The sequence below is a fragment of the Scomber scombrus genome, chromosome 1 (genome assembly GCF_963691925.1).
Source record: "Scomber scombrus chromosome 1, fScoSco1.1, whole genome shotgun sequence".
Taxonomy (NCBI): Eukaryota; Metazoa; Chordata; class Actinopteri; order Scombriformes; family Scombridae; genus Scomber; species Scomber scombrus.
In genome coordinates, this window is record NC_084970.1 from 5293703 (window position 1) to 5309300 (window position 15598).

A 15598-nucleotide genomic window follows, 5' to 3' on the forward strand; every position below is an offset into this window, starting at 1 on the left:
GAAGGATACTCATATTAGAAGAGTGTCAGGCATTTGATGTACTGTGACATTTTACATGTTGGTCTTTTTAACCGACATGGCTCGGAACACTCGCTCTTGTCACACTCTGGAGGAAAAGGTTTCCGTATCGGCACATCAATTAACCGAGAAACAGCCACTGAGCTTCATCAGCGGCCCCACTGTGTGACAAGTGAAATATCAGACTAAACTTTGAAAATGTCACAGTGCCATGGTCAGTCACTGTCACCGTAGTCAACTGTGTGTCGTTTACAGCGGCTAATGAACTAATCGTTTCTGTGTGTGTGTGTGTGTGTGGCCCAGTCGTATCTGGAGCCAGTATATTTCTACATTTACACAGTGTTCTCGCTCCAAGCTGTGTATGTGATCGCTCTGTACCTCACAGCATGGCTCCTGTCGGGTTCCTGGCTGGCTGGTGCGCTCGCCGGGGTCTGGTACATTCTCAACAGGTGGGTTATAATATTGTGTGTGTGTGTGTGTGTGTGTGTGTGTGTGTGAGTGAGAGTGTGACACTGCAAGGAGAAAAGGTGTTTAGCCCATTTCAGACATATACTTGACACTTGACTTATACATGTCATTATAAGACTTGCTTCCCGCTTTGGGATCACATTCAGGAGATTCCTCACTCAAGCTTGATAAACTATATATTGTTTGCCCAAAGCCTTATGATATGTGTAAACCATTTTAAGATTGCAATGTTATTGTGATAACAGGAATGCATACACAACAGAACAGTACTCTCAAAAGCCTTACATTGTTTACCATGTTTGTGCCTCTGTAAATATGGTTTATCACTTCAGCTACTTCTGACTTTTGCTGTTAAGTCCAATGAGTTGCCTAGAAACTGGGAGCATTACTTTAATCAAGTGTTCAAAGATAGTAACCATTTTACTTCTGTCTTTTCAGGCTTGAGAAGACTATTAACTCTTACTCCACTTATCTCCATAGTCATATTTTCAAACAAACAAAGACTTGAGTTTTGTGTTAGCTGGTTAGAAAAAAGCTGTACTAAGCAAGTTATTTGTGGGCCCAAGAAAAGTATTTTTTCATACTCCAGTTGTAGAAAATGTTGACATAGCCTTTATGTTATTGCACACAGTTTTTGATTGTTTATCTTAATATGGTTATTGCAATTAAAAGAGAGATACAGCTCTGTGTCATCAGCATAATAATGATTTGGATTATCAAAGGGGCTAATTACACAGATACAGCATGAATACAGCAAGCTCCTTCTTTAAAACAGCAGATCAATGAAGTTCACATTCAATCCTCACTTGTTTTGCACAAGGAACATAAATCAGTTTGATTAAACTAAACTCTATGAATGATCCAGTTTTAATAGATGTTCTTCCTGCATCAGGTGAGATTATGTTTAGATACCCATTTTTTCCCCTAGTGGTTCAGACCAAAATAATAAAACAATCTCCTTGAAAAATGAAAACCCTGCGAAGCAATCTACTCTCACAATCAATAACACGAGTAGAATATGAATGAACTGAGAGCTAAAACTTCACGTGTTGTTGGACTGTGTGGAACAGGCAGTAAAATTCTATATGCAACTTTAAGTAAATTATTTAATTGATTAGGAACTTAGTAGGATCCTTAATGCTTTGGTCTAAAGTAGTATGAACAGGGTTAAGCACTAAGTGTTATGTTGGGTATAGGGGTAAAAAGATGTGTGCAATCCACCACCAGCAAAGTCCTCTGGAGAGAGAGGTGTGGTACTGAGAAAATGGTAGAAGATGCTTGCAAATGACAAATAATGAAAGACAGAGTGTGCATCACTCCAGGAAAAATCTTTGACTTAACGCTAGTGTGAGTGCATAAAAAGAATATAGATAAAATGCTTACTTTACAAAGGTTTAGACCTCCCATAAAACATTGTTACTTTGAATTAGTACATTTGTCTTGATTCAGTTTATGACTGAGGTATTTACTCATAACTTTGAATTCTCACTGAGGTTTTATGTAGGTTATTAGCAGAGCAATGAAGTAGTAAATGATTCAGTCTGATGTAAACAGGTGAATGATTTGATCTATTATACAAACTCTGTGGCCTGTCTGCACCTGTCTTTCACTCCTGTGGTGTGTGATGGTCAGTGACAAAAAGCAGTCTGATTTTGTAGTAAAACGTACATTTCTACAGGTGAAGATTCAGCATTTAAACATTTTTGGTTGTGCGTTAAATGTAATATGAATATTGAGTGAGGAACAGTTTTTTACTTTACCGTAAAACCACAACTTTTCTATTTGTGTATGGATTTAACAAACAAAATATAATCTGTTAAAGGTGCAGTGTTTGGAATTTAGTGGCATCTAGTGGTGAGGTCGCATATTGCAACATATTGAATACCCCTCCCCCTTCCAAGTATATAGATATATAGGGCTCATTCTAAGGTAACAAAAACACCACAATTGTTATTGTCAGGTGATTATACACTAATTAAAACATACCAATGAATATTATATTTAATTACTGCCAAGTCCATTCTGCTAGACGCCACTAAATTCTACACACTGCACCTTTTAATTAGTCAAATGTAGAGTTTCTGGTAGGTGGTATGTTGAAACTTGACAAAGCCATTTTTCCCTCTGCGGTCACTCTTTATTCTAAGCTAAGCTCATCATCCGGCTTCATCTTGAGCATACAGGCATCAGAGTGTTATCGATCCTCTCGTCAAAGTCTGCAAGAAAGGGAATAAGCGTATTTCTTTTAAAATGTCAAACTGTTCCTTAAACAAACTGTGGCTGTACTGAGTTAGCGGCGTGAGCTGTTATTTTTACATTCTTAAGTGACATTTTTTGGAGAGAGGTCCGAAAAGTCAAAATAAGCTCCAATACCCTGCTGGCATTTTCTCCACTGTCCTTTTGGATCAATACAGAAGTGAGATTTCTGTAGTGACCCTTGTAAACAGTAACAAATTAAGGTCACCTGAAAGTTAAGGTACAACTTTAAATAAGTTTAAGCGAAAAGCTGATATGATTAGAAGTAGAAGTAGTACAAGAAAACAGCAAAGCTCAAAGTATGAAACTCTTTCTGTCTCTCTCTCCTTTCAGGGTAGACACCACTCGTGTGGAGTTCACCATCTCCCTCAGAGAGAACTGGTCTTTACCCTTCCTGGCGCTGCAGGTCACCGCTATCACGTGTTATCTGCGGCCTCAGCTCACCGCCTTACAGCAGGTACGCGCACACTCAGCAAACACACTCTAGATCAAAGATACTGGACACTCGCATTGATCAGCCTTGGACTTGACTTGGCACGTTCAATCCAACTGCTCAGTAATCTACGGTCTGTATGCTGTTAGGATGCAGGTTAAGTATCTAACCTCTGTGTGTGTGTGCCTTTGACTCCTCAGAAGGTGATGGTGTGGTTAATGTACGTGACGACCCTCTGCTTCTGTCTGACGTGGCAGTTCAACCAGTTCATCCTACTGGTTCAGGCTCTCATCATATACACCCTGGACTGTGCTGACTTCATTACCACTACGCAGGTATGGCTGCAAGAAGGCAAAGGCACATTTATTTGTGTAGCACATTTGAACAACAAAATAAAGACATTTAACACGATTAAAAGTGTTAAATTGGAAATTAAATTAAGCTAAAATAGAGTAAGACAGATAAGAGCAGGAGAATACAAAGAAGTATACTCAGGCCTTTATGTGTCATTTCAGGTAGTTGCACACATTTGCATTGTTACTTTTGCATCTGTTAACCCTGGGGGCTTTTGACTGTCATCGTCGTCTTTGAGTCCAGGTCTCCACACAAGACTGCGCAACTTTTTGTGGTGCAACACTGGTTTCATAAATTCATTAGTTCTTTCTCACCATCATCAGGGCTGGGTATCGTTTCAAAAATTAAGATACCACTACCAATTGAGTACCTCATTCGATACCCATCATGCGAATAGAAGCATTGAATTTCTTAAAATGCCACCACTCCTCCACATCTAAATGATTAGATTTTTACACAAATGCATTTTGAAAGCATTCAAAGCATTGACGGGAGATGTTTCAATACTTCTTGGTATCGATTTATTTCGGTCGATACCATAAAGATGTCAAGTACCGATACCGAGCCCTAGCAATCACAGGTTTTTCCCAGATGTGAAACATATTTGTTGTTCCTAAAAGACTCATTCTTTCACCACATTTCACCCCAACATCTCTCACACAGACAAGATTTATCTCTATCAATGTCTTTGCCACCCTCTTCCCCTGCACAGTTTGTCATGTGGAGCAATGCACCCATTTCATTCGTTGATGCAGCTTAGGGAGAAATTAGGAGAGTTAGCTTTGATGGAGTGGATCTCCCAACTAATCCAAACACTTTAGTTTAATTGTGCAGCCCTGGTAGACACTTTGAGTATGTTCTTTCCTTATTGGTGTCTGCAGTCATGTGACAGGGGTGATACCGGATGACATTACTCACCCAAGTGTCATCATAGTCCTCTGTGTGTGTGTTCCCAGGTGACCACGCTATACCTTGTTCAAGTGAGTGGCCTGCTGAGCGTGTGGCTCCTACAGTTCTGCAACTCCATGGTACTGGGATCACTGGTGCTGAGCTTCATCGTAGCTGTGCTGTTCATCAGGCACTTCCAGGTCAGTTTGTGTGTATGTGTTTGTCTGTGTGTGTGTGTGTGTGTCAAAGTCAGACAAATAAATCAAGACAGTTGTGGCAGCCTGTTTACAAAACGCAGATGAGAGATTAACTCGAATCTCATCTGATGTAAATTGGCCTGCGCGACATAAGTTTTTCGTGAGAGATAATTCCACTTTGTATGCTGGAGATTGATTTGATGTGCAATTTAGTTAAATTAGTTTGTATCAGTAACAATTACAAAGAAATTTAATGTGACAGGATGAAAGAGGAACGGAGAGAAAAGACGGAAGAAGGTTTAGAATCAGAAATGAGGCAGGAAAATACAATTATTTTGTGCAACCACACGTTCCACTTAAAAAATGATTTATAAATATGTGCATGTGTGTAACATTCTAGTATTTTTTTCTCTAAAGTCTAAAGTGATTAATTCGTTTTTTAAAAATGTGTATTTTACAATCTGTAATGTGCTATTTTTCTCAGTTTTGGCATTTAATGTGTAGATGGAAAGAGACATACATGTACAGAACACTGTGTGTATACAAGTGAATGTGTATGTTGCTTTCTTCAGGGTTCTACATGTAAATCAGTGTTGACAATATCCTTCTCTTCTCACCCAGTCTGGTCTGAAGACAGGAAGCCTGCCGGTTCGTCTGGGCAAACTGCTTCTCCACAGTGCCATGGTTCTCCTCCTCACCCTCACCATCAACTACCTAACCAAGGTGCTCCTCTTCTTCCTCCTCCTCCTCTTCTCTGGCTTCTTTCCCTTCTCCTCAGCTTTATTTTTCCACTTTTCTTCCCCTTATCCTCTTGTGTTTGCCTGTCACTCACCCCAGCCCCGTTTCCCTCCATATATCCTCTCCTGTCTCCACCTGTCTTCTTTGCTCTTTTTGTTCTCTGCCTCCTCTCCTCTCCTTCCTTTGCTCCACCCTTTCCTCTCTTACGGCTGCTTTGCTCTCTTGTCTTGCCACGTTCTACCTTCCCTCACCCTCCTTTCCTCTACTGTGCCCCCCTCCTCCTCCTCTCATGTGTCTCAAACTCATATGTGTGATCTAAACCGGTTTATTTATTTTATACATGTCAGCGTGCTGATCTTTACTCCTGACAAGATGACCTTATCTGTGTGTATATGTGTGTGTGTGTCTATTTACAGAAAGCGCTCCAGCTCAGATCAGATGAACACATCTTTAAATTCATCAAGTCCAAGTTTGCCTTGGGGCCTACGAGGTATGAACACACTCTCATAGAAGCATACGCAAAACACAAACATGCTACATTCACTCGCTTCTTATCTCGTACACAGTCACACAGCGCTCGTATAAAACACATACGCATATTTTGACACAAGGATGTGCATATGCAAAGCCTGCAGTCTTCTTATACCTCCCCGCACACACACATGCATACACACATGCCCGTAAACACCTCTTGACTCGATCCAGCGTGACTGTATTATTCACTAAGCGCCAGTGTTGTAGCACCTGGAGTGTTAGCGTGTGTGAATAATAGATGGCAGGGGTAACACCAGCAGCCCTCCCATCGATCAGATACTGTGTGTATGCGTGTGTGTTTGTTGAGCAGCTCAGTCACTGGATAGCTGCTCCGGGGTGGCAGATAACACGGCTCACAACCCAACGCCACACAACTGGCCCTTCAATTATTCAGGAGGCTGTGGAAAATGAAATGCTTACTCCACGCTCTGTCTCTGCCTCCCCCCCCTCTCTTCTTCCTCTTCTTCTTTCTTTCAACTTGCCGAGACTTACTTTATTCACCCCCGTCTTGTGTTTTTTTCTTCTTTTTTTCAGTTTTGTACTATGTTTTGTGACGTCTCAATTCTCAGTTTAATTATTATTATCACTGCAGCTGTTCATCACAAGCAATAATGTCAAGGTATTGTGCAAAATGTGCGTTATAAAGAAAACACAAGTTAATTCATTACTGTGCATTCATGCTATGTTGAGATAATACATTCTGAAGCATTTTCTGTGTTTTTTCTGTTATCTTAACAGCTGAAGAAACATGGAGATAACTTGATTTTATTTTAGTTGCGATTATATATTTCATTGTATAATTGTAGGAACGTGAAAGAAAAATGTGCAACATTTTCTTATAAATGGCAATTTTTCAGCTTTCTGACTCATATAATATAGTTGTAACTCAATTGGCATTCAATTCATGAATGTTTTATCTGTCTGTTGCTGTTCTGTCAGGTAGCTGTCTCCTAAAACCCAAATATGATCTCAGTTTGGAAAGTGCCACTGACAGAAACTTTAAACTTTAAATGACACTGTTACTTTTCAAAGAAATGTGAAAAGTTTACTTTAGTAGCAATAAAATATACCTCTGCTCAATCCACTTCAGTCAGTTCTGTTACTTCAGTCTTACTTGGTTTGGTGTGATAAGTAGTTTATATTAGCTCATATTAGCTTCAGCTTTACTTGGTTTGGTATGACCAGTAGCTGATGTTGGCTAATGTTAGCTTCAGCTTTACTTGGTTTGGTATGACCAGTAGCTGATGTTGGCTAATGTTGGCTAATGTTAGCTTCAGCTTTACTTGGTTTGGTATGACCAGTAGCTGATGTTGGCTAATGTTGGCTAATGTTAGCTTCAGCTTTACTTGGTTTGGTATGACCAGTAGCTGATGTTGGCTTATGTTGGCTAATGTTAGCTTCAGTCTTTCTTGGTTTGGTGTGATAAGTAGTTTATGATGACTAATGTTTGCTAATATTACCTTCAGTCTTACTTGGTTTTGCATAATCAGTAGATTATGTTGGGGAATGTTAGCTAATGTTAACAAACTGTAGATACAGTGAATGTTGCTGAATAGCTGACATTACGGAGTTGCTTTGCTAGATTTATGATTCTTCACTACTTGTGCTACTATGTTTTAGAAGTCACTGATAGACATTAAGTAGATTTTAACAGGATGTAAATGCAGTGTATCTCATCAGGGGACAGAAACATGAGAATCTTATTAAATATAGGGAAAATTCAGTGTGTAGTTATAATGTGATTGCTACATTATGGACACAAAGCCACACATTGTCTTTAATATATGGCTATGTATAAAATAATAAGTAAGCAAGTAAGACCTCTTCCTTTTGACATTTCTTTTATGCCCCCTTTCCTTTGTTACAATCCTCCTTCTCTCCCCCTCCTCACCCTTCCACTGACCTCCACCCCTGCAGAGATTTCGACGCCAGTCTGTATCTGTGTGAGGAAGCCTTTGGCCTGCTGCCCCTTGACACACTGGAGCGCCTGGCCGGCACTCTGCTGCTGTACCCCTACATCTTCACACTACTGCTGCTCAGCGGCACGCTAGCGGTGGCCGCACTGCAGAAACTGAGGTAGGTGACGGAAGGAACACAGAGGGGGAGGAAGAGAAAGTGTCAACCTACTTGTGCAACTTCTCACCATCACATGGAAAAAGCAAATGGTAGCTCTTTGCTGTAGGTCATTTACCTGTACTGCTGAAATGAATCAGTTGAAAGTAAAATCCCTGCTTGATTATTCAAAACTAAGTTCAGATTCATTGATGTTGATAATCAAGTGGCAGTTGGGTGATTTCCTTTTATTTTTTTCCTGCAACCCTCTGACCTTATTATAGTACAACTAGGGCTGTCAAAACAAAATTGCATAATATAGAATCGTATATAATTCTATTATTTTGCATTTCACAACAGTTTTTAAGTCCACATTAACAATGTTACCAGTGTTTCTTGTTTGGGAATCAAATTAATTCAAAGAAAGTTACTTTATGAACTTGACTTTTAGATTTATTTCAAATCAAAAGAAGTGCAATGAGTCTGAGGTAACACAATGTCTACTTAAAAAATATAGCTTGCCTTAAACAGAAAAGCAATGCTACAACAACCATGTGGTCTTGAGGTAGGGGACAACTTCAAAGTGCTTATTCTGTGAAAAACACTGTTCCATATTGAGAAATATGCAGAAGTGCACAAAACATACAGCACATTATAATAAAGTGCATAACAAACAAAAAATACTCCATAGCTTCATTATGTTTGAGTTCAGTTGAAAACTGAGGAACTTGCCACATTGAGAAATGAGCACAAGTGCACGACACTATGCAGAAACATGAGCCCAGCACTTCTCCGAAGTTGCAGAGCGATGGGACATTTAAGGAAAGTCACAACAATCAGTGCAGACAGTGCAGGAGTATGACAGCACAGCAACACTCCTGCCATACAAACACATGTCGTGCTTTGTGGACAGTTTACAGAGGTCGACAGCAATGGCAATCTGTGATAGAGGGAGTGAGTCGGTGACAATTAACACAATTTAAAAAAAAAAGTCCTCTGCCCTTAATTGCATTGCGATTAACGCGTTAACGCAGACAGCCCTAAGTACAACCTTCAGGTCATACATTGACAGTCCTCCTAAGAAAAACGAAACACAGTTGTATTTTCAACAAAAATGAGAGTTATGTTTCACTAACAGACTCCATCTAGCAGCTGCAGTAATTATGACCTGAAGCAATGCCCCAGTTCATATTTTTGTAAACATATTTTTAATGGTTATATACTGTACTAAACTTCTTACCCATTTCCTCTCTTTATACAGTGTTAATATTCTACTTTACTCAAGTCATATTTTACTCAGTGACGACAAACTGTCTGGTCTATTTTATGGATTGGGTAATTTGTAAATTAAATGTATTCTTACTCCTATTGTGCTTATTGAATCTTGGTCCCTGCTCTGCCCTTGAAGGTTGAAGCATGCTTCTCCAGGTTGCACATATCTTCTTTCATATTCCTGTCCTCCAGACAAAAGATGCATCAAAGGTCCAATCTTTAAACCGAATTGAAAAGCATGTTCTTTTCGAAAAGCATATGTGGAATTGTTTTGTTCGCAGAAATGATTCAAAAAGTTACAGCTCAGATTGGCTCTTTGTGTCTGTCAGTATTTACTTTTTGATCCTGAAACCTGGCGAAAAAGTTGGTGTCCATCCTTGTTAGGAGAAGTTGGTCAAAGGAGGTGGTACTTTGTATACAAATGAAGAGTTTCAGTCCTGGTAGATAATAAAGCTTAGAAGAAGACATCAGGATGTCCATTATGAAGCAGAAACCCAATCACAGTGGTAGTCCAGCCTCCATATGCCTCTGCTCCACATCACTACAAAGTTAAGTAATGGCATTGTTGCTTCATGTTCTGAAAAACAGAGTCTACCCGCAGCCTCTCAAAGCTTTATCCGCCTGTGGTGCAAGGTGAGTGGCCGCACTCAACTTAATCACATTAGCACATCAGCTCTCCCTTTGCTGTTGAAGGGCTGGAATACAAACCTCATAGAACAAAGGGCTATTTGCCAATTCAAGAATTAATGTAATCCAGTTTACCCCACCTCACATAGAAGGAAGAGCCAGATTGGATTTGTATTCAAATGGAAGCCGGTGTCCGTCTGGTTAGGTGCGGGAGGCCAAATTGTAGGAGTGACATCATCGCCCTCGGGCCTCGTGTTTGTCTGCGCGCTGACTCCTGCAGACAGAAAACGTCCGTGGGTGTGCATCATTGCGTGTCCGCTTATGTGCATACAGCTGATGAAAACTGAATAATAGCGAGTGGAATCTGAATAATCTGAATATCAAATCCACCCACCTTCCTTCTGCCTCTCTTCACAACTGTCTGGCTGTAATGTTTTATGTATCATTGTTGTCTTTTGTCTCTGTTTCTTTTTTGTTCCGCAGCAGGACTAAAGTAGGTTCAGTCGAGGAGAAGAAAGGAGCTGGAGAGGGACGAGCGGTGGCATTTCGTCCAGATGTGGCCTATAATGTATTACATACGCTGTTCTTTGGACTTCTGGCTTTCAGCACTATGAGGTGAGCTCATCATACACATGCATGTGTAAAAGCGTGTTCATGTACAGGCAGATACCCGAATTCACAAACCTTTCACATTGGTTTAATTCCTGCACAGAGGGACTCTTAGTACGTACTTTTCCTCTTGACTGCTTGATTGTGCGTACTCGTGAGCAGATGCTGAAATCCAAGCGCCACTCAGAAGGCTGTTCATCGAGAGTCTGAATGGTCCACTTTAGCCTTGATCAGCTCTCCACACCAAGCGCCATCCCACAAGGCCTCAGTCTATTGGATGGTGACACCACTCACTGCATGGACAGAAAGAGCTTACAAACCCAGGCAGTCAATAATTAATACTACATATATTATATATTGAACAACACTAGTCCATAGTTTGTAGTTTTTTTGCACTAGAAAAAACAAAATTGATCATTCTTTGACCCCAGCTCACTTACCAGTATAGACTTAGCAACTGCAACCAGGCACAGTTGGCCTGTCGAACATTTTAAGAGTTTGGTTGACATTTTGTTTTGTCTCTATTCTAAAACCAAGAACAGAAAAGCAAAAATGTAAGAAATGGATTGAATTGTGTGTTTCACTACGCAAGCTGCCATCAGAAGCATGCCTGGCTAACCAACTTGCAAAAGTACCCCAGTGTGAATTTCAAGGCCAAGAAACATTATCCAACTGCATTAGTTTGTGAAGATACAACAAAAAATACAAAAAGACCAAAAACAAAACTTGTAGTATTTTTAGAAGTCGGTCCTGGATGCTATCAGAGTTTATGCTAACGTGTAGCAGCTTTGTCCTGCATTTGGGGTATGCTAACACTTGCAACAAACCCGGCCAACGTTAGCCAAGACAACATTACGTATTCCAAACACAATTAGTTAGTGCTCATCCTCAAAGTCTTTATCTTGAAAAGTGTTTGAAAATACATCAAGTATGTAAGTGTGCTATATACAGTAAGTAAGCTAAGCAACGCTAAACACGTTTATATTCAAATTAAATATTGGTCTGATTTTAAATTGTTCCTTCAGATACGGACTAACTAGCTCTACACTTCAATAGAAGCACAGTACTATGTCTTTATTTACGTCTTTTACAGAGATTATCGTTAGCTTTATCAGAAAGCTAATTGCAGCTAATAAAGTCTGCTAATAAAAGCGGTCATTTCAGAGGGAAAAATTGATGGTTGAAGGCTAGAAATGAGAAAGCTACTTTTGTTGTGTCACATTGTTTAAAAAAAGAATTGGCCTCTGTTGATCTAAAACTTAACAGGTGTAGAAACAGTAAGTAAGTAAGGCTTAAGGAACAGTCATTCTGGGTTATAAAATGTGTGAAAAGAAGCTTGACAGAATATGCAAATGGAAACTGACCCACAAGTGAGAATATTGTGGAGTCGGACTGGAAACAGCAAGGAAGTTATCCACTGAACTCAAGTCTGTTGTGCTATTTTTTTGGTACAGTTACTGCATGTCTCAGCCAGACATAACCCTCTATGGATTTAATCCCAAAGTTTCAACTCACTGCAAATATCTTCAGGAGCAGATAGAGGAGAATATTGGTCTTCTGAGGATGTAAGAAGATATTACTTATATTTACTATTTTTCTGGTGCTGATTGTAATTTCTTCCAATTTTTTCCGTCAGTCCGCAAGACAAACTGCTCTGTATCGTCCACAGTTGTATTTCTGTGAATTTAGAGGATAGTTGAGTAGCAGCATCATCCATTGGCAGGTTCCCACTGCCGAGACTGTCTCCAGTTACAGATGCCAGGCCCCAGCTGTGGGGTAAGAGCCCTGACTCCACCGCTGGCACTTGGACTTTGCCATAGAAGAGAAACATCTTTTTCAGGGTCGAATTTCATGTCCAGCCGTTTTTCTTCTTAATTCCAGATTCATCTTTCTGAGCTGGCAGCGTTTACTGCTGCTGTGACCTGCTGGCTCTTGATGAATTTGCTCTTATTGGTCACAACAGGACTATGACAACCAAACAAAACAGGTTGACTGACCTAGACTACTTAAACAAGTGTCTCAGTTTTACGTTTTTCACTGTTCTGTTTTCCTTTGCAAAGTTAGCTGTTTAAACTAATCTAATATAAATGTTCTAATATTGTTTAATATGTTTAGTATTTGAGTGTTTAAATATTTGAATTGATTTATCAGTCCTTCACAATTAAGAAAGAGGAATTAGATCATGTTTGAGATTTTTAGTTGAGAAATGACTTGGATGATTAATCCATGATCAAATCAGTCAATCAGCTAATTGTCTAATTAACTAATCTTTGTAGTTCTAATCAGGAGTCACAATGGACATGTCAATAGCCATTTACAGTTCAAGTGACTGGGTGATATGTTGCTTAATCAGTCAATTACAATCTGAATTTTGTAAAGATTTAGCCTTTTTTTAATAATGGATATTGTATGCTAAAATTGTAGCTGTGGTTAATCACAGGAGCTAATGAGGCAGGATATTAACTTCACGAGTATTATCATTGCAATTTTGTTACAAATTACATTATAAATGGAAAATTGCTCATATATGGCTATACAGTTTTATAAATCTAATTACCAGATTCTGTTACCTAACGGCAAATCTTGAAAATCTCTGCGTACCTTGCTCATCATATCCCGCCTCTCGGCAAGGTGTCAATTTTCAGATAATTTATTAATTGATGGATTTATTAGTTTGCATTGTAGGTCACATTTTAAAGAAGCTCACACTGCAGTTCCTCTCCCTGGAAGTTGTAATACCAATAATAACTATTCTTGTTTTACTGTCTTAACCTTTAGTAATCGGAGGCTAATTGAACATGTTTACTCAAGTTTTAAAGTTTTTTGGTAACATATCTTAATTTCAGTTAACATTGTACTTTATTTTAAATATAGGACTATCATTACTGTTAATAATTGGTTATCAACTAGTAGCACATCTTTTATAAAAGATAAAACACAGTGTGCCACACTGAGTAGTATACAGTATTGTATTAATTTGCACATTGCCTTCTTATTAGCTCTATAATGTCACACAACTTGACTAATATGCCCTTTTTACATCTGTCATCTCAAGTACAACAACCCTCCCAGTTCCAACTCTTAACTTTCATCTGTGACATTGTCAAGCGGTATTTGCTGCTCACATCATCAGTATACTTCCCCAGCTGAGCACATTTCAAAGCTGAAACACATGCTGCTGCGTCCGACGTCCATGATTCATTAATATGAAAGTATAATTGCCTTTTAAGTTTGGGCTCTTTGTGAGGAGTGTCAAGAAAATCCGAGCGATTTATAGTTGGAATCTTTGCTGTATTAAAAGAAACCTGCAATTACTCAGAACAAGAGGAGAATTCTGGTGTCTGGTTTATTAATAGCAACATGTAGATGAAGGTTAGCAGTGGTTCATATACATAGTTTAATTTGAGTCAGATTTTGAGTGTGTTATAGCCAGTTGGGTTTATGTGGTGCGCAGGGTTTGGAAAAGCATAGTATAAAATGCATTTAATTCATAACGTTTATATATAATGTATTCCTGTTATAGTCAGGAATTAAAGTAGAGCGCAAATTCACCCAAAAAAGGGAGAAAAAATGAGCACTTTTAATACACAGCAGCAGTCAGGTACAGTAGTGCAGAAACTGACACATTTGATTTCAGCACTTTCTCTAAAGTGCTGAATAAGAGGGAAAGGCCAAAAGTGCAGAAAGCCATTCATTTCTGTCAGGCAGCTCCTTTGCATTGAAGAAAAAGTATTGAGATTAATTTCTGTGAGGCTGCACTCCCCCCCCCCCGCCCCCTCTCTTTCTCTCTTATGGCTCCTGTACCTGTCAACAATTTTTCAGCTCATTTCATTCTCTCGGCCTCCTCTACGCCAGTCACTCCTCTCCGATTAATTTTTTTTCTATTTGTTTTTGGGCTCTAATGTGTGTGCTTTGGATCAGAACTCGGATAATAAGCCCATATTTTAGGCACTAAATAAAGCCCAACCACATTGCAACCTTATCACTAAGTCATCCTCTAAACTAAGCATCCTAAAGCCCAGAGGATCAAACAATAAAGATTGTTTCTCTTTAATCTGTCTGTCTTTCTCTCATTAAGATGGTTAAGTTTCTTTTTTCTTTAAACTTTTTTAACACCAAACACAACTTGAAATTCTCTCCCTCTTTCTCCCTCTCTCTAACCAGGATGAAGTATATATGGACTGGCCATATGTGTGCGGTCGCAGCTTATGGCGTGTGTGGGACGGAGCTGTGGACTCTGCTTCTCAACACCCTCCGCTGCAACAGTAAAGTGATGGTATGAGCTCACAGCTGCACCTCTGCCTCCAGACATCTGCTACACTGTTGTCGGTTTGATATGAAAAAAGTGGGATACTCGATTTAAAAACTAGATTTACCGCTGTTTGATTCCATAAAGCTGCACTAATCAATATATTCTATATTATCAATGGTTCAGATGATTGTAATGTGATGTTGGTGGTGTTTTATTGGTAGTGATGGTGCATTTTTAGCTGCTTATAGCACATTGTTTTGGTTATGGTGGCCCAGTGTGTTAGATTATGCACTTTCATTACAGGTTTCACACTATTTCACCTATTTTATGTAAAAACAAAACAAAACACATGCACATATGTTACACATCACTTTATGACACTAAACTGTCCTCAGTGTTACTGTAGAGCAATGTTCCCCAACCCTGTTATCATGCAGCTGAAGTTTGTCAAGGGCTTGATAACGAGTCAATAATCAGAATCAGGTGTGTTAGAGTGGGGAGGTAGCTAAAACATGCAGGGCAGTAGCTCTCCAGGAGCACGATTGGTGATGACAGGGGTAGACGTTCAGTTCACCAACAGTTCTCTGTTTGACCAATCAGTACTCAGTGCTCAAAGACTCTTCAACAAGATGTTTTTCAATCAATTGGACAGATTTTTTACCTTTCTCTTTTCCACCCACATCCTGTATATGCCTGTAGGGTTTGGATTGAGCAACTTTTTAATGTCCCAGATCAGATTTTCTATCCACCAAAGCCAGCCTTCCAAAAACCAAGAAAGTTTAAATTTGTAGCTCGGCCAGTTATGTGTTTAGTTTCCCTCATCAATCCAGTGGAGGCATTTGTTACTGTAGAGAGTTACATGCTTTTCTCAGTGTGTTAGCTTTAGAAATATAAAAACAT

At 39.4% G+C, this 15598-nt stretch overlaps 1 protein-coding gene across 4 annotated transcripts in view; it reads left to right on the plus strand.

Moving 5' to 3' along the window:
- dpy19l3 (dpy-19 like C-mannosyltransferase 3) overlaps positions 1 to 15598 on the plus strand; it is a 68210-nt gene that overhangs the window by 17599 nt on the left and 35013 nt on the right. For all 4 annotated transcript variants that reach the window (XR_009925185.1, XR_009925184.1, XR_009925186.1 and 1 more), the window contains exons 6-14: positions 322 to 467; positions 3076 to 3199; positions 3376 to 3510; positions 4486 to 4617; positions 5236 to 5337; positions 5769 to 5842; positions 7804 to 7962; positions 10321 to 10452; positions 14611 to 14722. Coding sequence is in view for 1 of the 4 variants with exons in the window: in XM_062419588.1 (XP_062275572.1) it covers positions 322 to 467; positions 3076 to 3199; positions 3376 to 3510; positions 4486 to 4617; positions 5236 to 5337; positions 5769 to 5842; positions 7804 to 7962; positions 10321 to 10452; positions 14611 to 14722 (1116 nt within the window). In the remaining 3 variants the exon portion in view is untranslated. The remainder of the gene's footprint in view (positions 1 to 321; positions 468 to 3075; positions 3200 to 3375; positions 3511 to 4485; positions 4618 to 5235; positions 5338 to 5768; positions 5843 to 7803; positions 7963 to 10320; positions 10453 to 14610; positions 14723 to 15598) is intronic.